Source organism: Pan troglodytes, chromosome 14 (genome assembly GCF_028858775.2).
Source record: "Pan troglodytes isolate AG18354 chromosome 14, NHGRI_mPanTro3-v2.0_pri, whole genome shotgun sequence".
Classification (NCBI taxonomy): Eukaryota; Metazoa; Chordata; class Mammalia; order Primates; family Hominidae; genus Pan; species Pan troglodytes.
In genome coordinates this window covers 116,177,567-116,185,846 of record NC_072412.2, presented here as the reverse complement: position 1 = coordinate 116,185,846, position 8,280 = coordinate 116,177,567, and the positions used below count along the sequence as shown (strand labels likewise).

Genomic DNA, 8,280 nt, shown 5'->3' with positions numbered 1-8,280 from the left:
AAAGTGCTGGGATTGCAGGTGTGAGCCACCGCACCCGGCCTATATTTTGTTTTTAAGAAAGGAGGAAAGTAGCTTAAAAGAGAGCTGTTCTACAACAAAGTGTCTAAAAATGCTCCTTAGCCATTTTGCAAAATCTAAGAGAAACAATCATATTTTCTTATTTCTTTAATGAGACTGTTAATGGTCACAGAATTTCTCAGTTTGCATCTCTTTTAAAAAAATGAACTACATAATTTTCTTGGCCTCACAGCACATTTCTTTGACGAAACTGGAAAATTAAGTACCCTGTTAAGCCAGTGGTTTAAACTAGACAGAATAAACGTCTAACTTGGCACTAAGTAGCTGGTTTAAATAGACCCTTAACCCTGTACTACCTCCTTCCTCAACACTGCTTCCTGCAGGTGAATACGGTGATTTACAGCCTTTAAGACATTTTTATAAGGAGTGGCTGAAATTTGATATGGAGACATTCTCTTGGTTTAGTTTTCAAAGTGCTGGAAAATTCCTTTAACTTTTTCAACCAACTTGCTCGGTGAATTCCAGGTGCCAGTCACTGGGGTAGGTGCAGGGAATAGTCCCTCCCTCCACAAACTCTAAAAGCAGCAGTGTTTCAGGTGGTGTTTCAGTTCACTAGCGAATTTATTAAAATGTGTATTGATTGAGCATCAATTGCCTTCCAAGGCCAGGTACTTGGGAGACATTAGAGAAACAAAACACAAAGATTCCTGCCCTCATGAGGCTTCTTCAAACATTTACTGAGTAGTAGAATGGGCTGAGAAAGGGACAAGGCACTGGGTGAGGTGTTGAATGAGGTTAGGACCTGCTCCCTGACCCTAGGGAATTTTTAAATTACTAGAGATGATGAGAGTCAAATGAGTCCGTTAGTCATTGTCAGGGGCTAAACTGCATCGAAGAGGCCAGCAGGGTGGTAGAAACTCAGATGAAGGAGCAGGAAAGGTCTCCTCAGAGGGAGAGGATTAGAAGGGGGTGTGCCTGGGCTGCACCTCGTGGAATCCCTGAGTCCTGCACAGAATTCCAAACCCGCACAGATGAGGGGTTGGAGGGCTTTTCAAGTGGGCAAACTCAGTGAGCAATGAAGTGGAGAACAGCTCGTCATGATATGCTTACAGGATGTTGCTTCTGGCCTCACCAGGGAGGGGAATTCATTCATTCTTCTGCGACTCAGTGCCTTCTTCAGTGCCCATGGTGTGCTAGGCGCAGTGGTGTTCACCAGGCACAGTGGTGAACAACAGAAGCTGCTTCCCCATGGAGCTAACACCCTAGAGAAGGAAACTGCACCATCAAACCTGTAAATAAGCCACACACAGGGCAACAGGAGGTAAAGGAGGTGGGAGAGCTACTGTAAAAAGGGTGGTAAGTGTGTGTGTGTGTGGCGGGGGGCAGGATTTGGACTTGTGGAGATAGAAAGTAGGGAGCCATGGCAGGTCTCTGGGTAGAGAAAGCAGTGGTTATGAAAGGTTAGTCTGACAGTGATTGGGACGGCAGGAGCTTGGAGTTAAGGAGACCAAATAGGAGTGGATTCTAACTATTTAGGTGTAAGAAGGTTCCAGACAAGTGGGTGTCTGTGGGAAAAGAGAGAGAAGATGTTAGAGGGATTTATTTAGAAGGGAAAATCCATTGGGCTTGGTGATGAATTGGATATGGTTATGAAGAAGGTGAAAGAATGAATGACTCTGCATTTACAGAAGGGCAGATGAACGATGTGGTGGATTGCCATATTGAGACATCCATGTAGAAAGGCTTAGTAGGTGGATGAAGAAATGAACAAAGAGCTCAGGTGAGAGAAGCAGACAGGGGGTAAAATTTGGAGAATCAAAAAGCATGCTCCAGGAAGTGATTAAACTTCCTGATGGTAAAAAAGTAGAAAGAAGTGTAAAAATTCTAGGTGAACCTTGAACACCCGCTGAATAAATGGAGAGGTATACCATGTTCATAAATGGGACATTTTAATATTATAAAGATATCCACTCTTCCTAAATTTAACTATATATGTCATTAATGTGTTTCCTGAGGTTAGATACATTGATTCCAGAATTCATATGGAAGAGTAAAGGTTCCAGAATAGTCAAAGCAACTTTGGACTAGGACTACAGGTGCACACCACCAAGCATGGCAAATTTTTTCTGTAATTTTCATAGAGATGGGGGTCTCCCTATGTTACCAGGCTAATCTTGAACTCCTGGGCTCAAAGGATCCATCTGCCTCGGCCTCTCAAAGTGGTGGGATTACAGGTGTGTGCCACTGCGCCTGGCCAACAGGCACCAAACCTGACTCATGTTTGTGTCGTCCCAGGCCAGGCACTGCAGCTTGTGTGAAAATTGTCAGAATCGAAATGGAGCCGCGAATGTTAAGAAAACCCTGACAAATAGAGCCGGGGAAGGCCATGAAGAGAGGGTTCTTGTGCGTGCATGCCTGATAACAAAAAGGACTCTCTGGAAAAACCGCAACCTTGCACAAAGGCCACTGCAATCTCCCACAAAAAACTAGTCCTGCAAGGACATGGCCCAGCCACTGGCTGTCCTACTTTGAAGTGGCATCGCCTTCGTTATGGATCTTTGTAGCCACAGATAATTATTTTCAAACAATTGTGCAATCCGCCTCATTTTTTTTAAAGCCTTTGCTTTCTTTGCCTCTCTGAATATGCACAAGTTTACTATGGCATGCATATTTCTACTGCAATGCTCTATTGCAAAATAAATATCTTTCTCTTTTAGAGATCCTCTCTGTTATTTAGGTTGTCACTTGCATGCAACAGGCATTGAATAAATGCTGAATTGACTTAAATTTGTTCTGAGGATGAGGCAGTGCTGGCTGAGAAGGAGCCGGGGTCTCCTGGAGCGCTTTCCACGCCCCCAGAAGGTCCGCTTCCACCTCAGCCCCACACTGCTCGGTCTCAGCAACCTGACATGCCAGGGCTGAGCAGGTACGAAATGCCTTGGCATTCCTGCCTTGTCGGAGTCTCAGGGCACCTACGAAGGAGGCAACGGGCCTATCTCCCTTTACAGGACACCTTCAGGACACGGGTTTTAACCTGCTCAGGGTCTCATCGCCTTTCCCAGCCAGGCCAGCGGCCAGAGTGACACTGTCCCCCAGGGTTTAACTTAGAGTCCATTCTACCTCTCATTTTCTCTAAAAAAAACCCCAACCAACCAACTAACCAAATTCTACACGCTGCATATTTTAAAAGCATTTCAAGGTTTACTCTTTAAAACGGAAGGAGGACTTGGGAGGCCGAAGCGCGTGGATCACGAGGTCAGGAGTTCGAGACCAGCCTGGCCAACATGGTGAAACCCCGTGTCTACTAAAAATACAAAAATTAGCCGGGCATGGTGGCACATACCTGTAATCCCGCCTACTCGGGAGGCTGAGGCAGGAGAATCGCTTGAAACCGGAAGGCGGAGGTTGCAGTGAGCCGAGATCGCGCACTGCTCTCCAGCTTGGGCAACAACAGCAAAACTCCGTGTCAAAAATAAAAAAAAAAAAAAAAAAAAAAAGGAGGAGGAAATATTTCTCAAGTAGCGACTGCAACTTCCATAGTCAAATTTTCATTCCAAGCTATAAATGGAGATGACTGTCCACTTTTCAGGTACAAAATAGGACAAAAAGCTTCTTGCAAAAGTAGAAGAGCAAAAGCAAAATCCTCCACTAGAAAGCGCCCCCATCTCTAATCTGTAACAGTGAGAGCCTCAGGACGAGTTCCGCAGACGCTCATTTAAAGCAAACTTTTTCAATGACCTTGAGGGTGGCTGTACTTACACGCGGAGAAGCAAATCGACCGCAGCTGGAAAGGCGCTGGGTCGAGCGTGAGAGGAACACGGGTTTTACCTAAGGGAGAGTGGAAGAGAGAAGGGGGTTCCCCAAGGGCCCCGGCCCCTTCGCCTCGTTCGGGCCCCGCGGCCAAGCTCCTCGCACCGCAGCCCCGGCTGTGCAGAAGCGGAGGGGCGGAAGGTGCTCTCAGAACTTTCATTTTCCACCCTGCAGCAGTCCCGAGCCTCGGCTGGAGAACTCGGATTCTTGCGAAACGGCGAGGTCCAGCAGGGGCGGGACGGGGGCGGTGGGCGGAGGAGGATAGGGCGGGGCCGGGGCGGTGAAAGGGCCCAGGGGGCGGGGGCGGGGGCGGGGGCGGGGGCGGGGCGAGGCCGCCGCGGTCCGGACCCCCGACTTGGGCTCCGTGCTCTGCGCCCAGCTCCTTCCCTGGCTCGCACACGCGCTTCCTCTCTTGAGCTCCCGGGCGTCCGGAGGCGAAGGTCCCGGAGCGTTCACGAGAATCCGGGTCCCGGCGAGTCCGGGGTCCGCTCCTCCAGCTGCGCCCAGGGCGCACGAGCCGGCCAGCCTCGGGGAGAGGGCGCGGGGGCGCTGGGGGTTCTTACGGGAAGATGAGGAAGCCCGACAGCAAGATCGTGCTCCTGGGGGACATGAACGTGGGGAAGACGTCGCTGCTGCAGCGGTATATGGAGCGGCGCTTCCCGGACACGGTCAGCACGGTGGGCGGCGCCTTCTACCTGAAGCAGTGGCGCTCCTACAACATCTCCATCTGGGACACCGCAGGTGAGGCCGGCGCCGCATGAGCCACACCGCCCTGGGGCTCCGCCGGGGACGGGGACGGGGGGCGCGGGGCTTCCAGCAGGGCACCCGGCCGCGCACAGGGTCCCGGCCTCGGACAGCAAATGCCTCCTTCTCGGGGTTTCCCACTCGTCCTCCCTTGCTGGTTGGGCTGAGCGCTGCCTCTCAGCCACTCAGTGACCTCAGGGACAATCCAAGTTGCAGAGAACCCGCTGGTCACTTGTGTACCTAAGCTGCCTTTGCTCCCGAGCCCCGCGTTCCTGCTCTGCCGCCCTGGGAACCAGAGACGCTCCTCTGTGGCTGCTTTGTTAGGTATTTTCAGTTTTCACGTACCCGTAGGAACATGATATCCTTTGAGATTCACTTGAGGGGTGAGCAGAGCTGGTGTTATTAGCCCCTTTCTAAGAAAAAGTAAAATGAGGCACAGAGTGTTCCCCCCTGTTGGGTTTAGTCAGGAGAGAGGAAATAGAACGGGAGCCTCCGGACCTCTCAGCCCGGAGCATATCTGCCTTTTACAGTTAATCTTCTGCTTGATCTTGGCTCAGATACGTCATATGGGTTTGGGTTTGGAGTGACTTCCGGTGGAAGCATTTTTAAGATAGGTAATGAGTTATTTTTATTGTGTAGTATATTGACTTTTCAAAAGTACAACTTAGAGGATCTCAATTCAGGCTTTCTGTTTAACTTTGGAAAATAACACTGATGATTGTAGCATTGCAATGGAATATATTTCCTTCTCCTTACAAAAGAATAAGCTATTGTAAGTGAATGAAGAAACTGGAAATAGTGTGACACATTTTCAATGAGTGTGAGTTTTTAGAAGCCTGAAACTCTGAAAGTTCTGACTTCTTTTATGTTAGCATTTTAAAAAGTCATATACCCAAAGGCCCCATCCAGAATTCTTAAATTGCCATCTTGGGTGCATCAGTATGCTGAATAAACAAGATGATAATGAATTCTCTCTTTAAAACTGAATTAACGAAGCTCACAGAGGTACTTCCAGTTCTCCCCCTCCCTTTTGCCTTCTTTGATGCTTTTTTATTATTATCCCAGTTAACATCGTGACTAATTTATTGGCAATCATCTTGTGAAAACAGTGTCCCCCAGGTAAAGAGGTGCATTTCCCTGATCTTTGCTCCAACTCTGTCTTCTGCCTCAGGCTGCAGGATGAGGTTTGCTGAGCTGACTCCCTCACACTGAGCATTTGGTAACGATGGAACGCACGCTCTAGAAGTCAAATATAACCCAATTCACGAACCCAATTTGCTTTTGTACAAAGTCAAATTGAACCCAATTTGGTTTTGTACAAAGCTTTGCCCCTCTGCTGCTTTTGCTGGCTGGCTGGGATTTACTGCTGCCCTTGGTTTACAAGTAGCAAGGTTAACGCAGGAGTGTTATTGGGGGACCCTAACCGAAACCCCTGTAGTGGCCACCGTTGGAGGCAGACTCTTAACACACGGCGTGTTTCTGGAACAAGAGCTGCCCTGCAGTGCTGGAACGGCCCCTGCATCGGAGGGAATGAAGCAGCAGTTTTGTTTCCACTGGCCTCTTGCTTCTTCAGCACCAAGGACATGATGCAGCCGGAATCCTGATCACCAGAGATTTTGCAGTTGTGCTGATGTGACGCCCCAGATGTCTTGAAGCGTTCCTGGGGGGCAGCAGCTCATTTCCTGGCATCCGAGGCTGCTGCTGCTTGTTCGAAAGATCCTAAGGGTGAATTACTAGAGCTCCTCAGAACAGAGAGTGGCCAGGCCCCTTCTCCACATTCCTGACTTCCTGTGTACACACTCAGGCGGCCCTTGCCCAGAGTTGGCAGGGACACAGGGCATCCTTGCCTGCCTCCTCGGTGGCCTGTGGCCTGACCGGGTACTTGAAGGGAAAAGAGAGGTAGGAACAGATACCTTTTCTATAATTGTTGGAAATTCAGAATTTAACATTTAGGGGACCCTGTTCTTTTCCTTCTTTTGCTTAGCTCCTAAACTTTCTCTCCATCCCACAGACATTGCTTTTCAAGTTGTTTTTGTTGTAATTGTCATAAGCGAGGCAGAATGATAAGGACCAGCCGGAGGAGGAACCATTTTGAAAGTTGCTTTTAGCAACACAAGGCAGGGTGGGCTGGGGTGGGGGTGCAGGTGTGCAGAGGGCGACAGGATGTTTAATAGTAAAAACGATTGCATGGGGGTCAGTGTACACCCAATGCCTGGCTGCTTGTAGCCTGCAAGGCAGGCAGTGGATGGAGCTGAAGAGGGGGAAGAGAGTTGGCAGGGCAGAAGTACATTACCCTATTCCATTGACACAACAGTCCTCCAGAGGGAGGTGTGATTATTTGCATGTTAAAGATGGGGCCAGGCGTGGTGGCTCATACCTGTAATCCCAGCACTTTGGGAGGCTGAGGTGGGTGGATCACGAGGTCAAGAGATCAAGACCATCCTGGCTAACATGGTGAAACCCCATCTCTACTAAACATACAAAAGTTAGCAGGGCGTGGTGGCGCACACCTGTAGTCCCAGCTACTCGGGAGGCTGAGGCAGGAGAATCGCTTGAACCAGGAGGCGGAGGTTGCAGTGAGCCAAGATCGTGCCACCGCACTCCAACCTGGTGACAGAGCGAGACTCTGTCTCAAAAAAAAAAAAAAAGAAAAAGATGGGAAGACAGGGCTGCGCAGTGGCTCATGCCTGTAATCCCAGCACTTTAGGAGGCTGAGGCGGGCAGATCACCTAAGGTCAGGAGTTCGAGACCAGCCTGGTTAATGTGGTGAACCCCTGTGTCTACTAAAAATACAAAAATTAGCTGGGTGTGGTGGCTGGCGCCTGTAATCCTATCTACTTGGGAGGCTGTGGCAGGAGAATCGCTTGAACCCTGGAGGCGGAGGTTGCAGTGAGCCAAGATTGCGCCATTGCACTCCAGCCTGGGTGACAAGAGTAAGACTCTGTCTCAAAAAAAAAAAAAAAAAAGTGGGAAGACAGCAGAAGTTAAGTGGGATTTAGACCTTGGTTCATCCAACTCCAACTCACCTTGTCTCATTATGCCCTTTTAGGGGGCACTTGCCACTCCCAGCCCTTGTCTAATTGGGCACACAGATGTGGAGTGGTTGCTGTGCATGGGTGGGTACATCCAGGAAGCAAAAGGAGGTTGCCCAGCGAGGAGGCAGAGCCCTGGAAAACGTACTGCTGTGCTCCTCTGTGTCGCGCGGTTGCTCAGGACAGCCTAAAGTGGTGTTGCCTGTTGCTGGCAAATATAAACTGAGGTTCCCCGGTGCCGGGCACTGTTTGGGCCCTCATTCTACAGCAGTGAGCAGGCCGGCTGGCCGCTGCCCCGCAGGCCCTGGATTCCAGAGGAGGGGGAAAGGCAGGCAAGAAGTGAATGGTACAGCTTCACATCTGATCGTTGCTCTGAAGAAAATACAACAGGCTGATGAGAAAGCGGCTGGTGTGCCCAGCACAGACCTGGTCCCCAGAGCCCTGGAGACAGAATGCTCTCCACATTTGTTTTCTTTCCCTTCTCAAGGCCGTGGCCTGGCGGCTGGGAGGCGGGGGGAGCAGGGGCATTACCTGACTCACGTTTGCATCCCCAGCACCTGGCCCTTGAAGAGCCAGCTTGGAAGGCTGTGGGGAGCCCAGACTTGAGCCACTTCCCTGTGCCGGCATCCAGCTCCAGCTGCGTCTCTGGGGACTGGGTGTTGGAGAGAGTGAGTGC

The 8,280-nt window shown here is 50.2% G+C and overlaps 1 protein-coding gene across 1 annotated transcript in view; it reads left to right on the top strand.

Annotated features, from left to right (window-relative positions):
• The first annotated feature begins 4,156 nt into the window (after nucleotides 1-4,156).
• The window catches only part of RAB20 (RAB20, member RAS oncogene family), a 38,596-nt gene continuing 34,472 nt past the window's right edge, over nucleotides 4,157-8,280 (top strand). Inside the window, exon 1 of the mRNA XM_024348343.3 lies at nucleotides 4,157-4,569. Within this exon, the coding sequence (XP_024204111.1) occupies nucleotides 4,398-4,569 (172 nt within the window). The 5' untranslated portion in view covers nucleotides 4,157-4,397. The remainder of the gene's footprint in view (nucleotides 4,570-8,280) is intronic.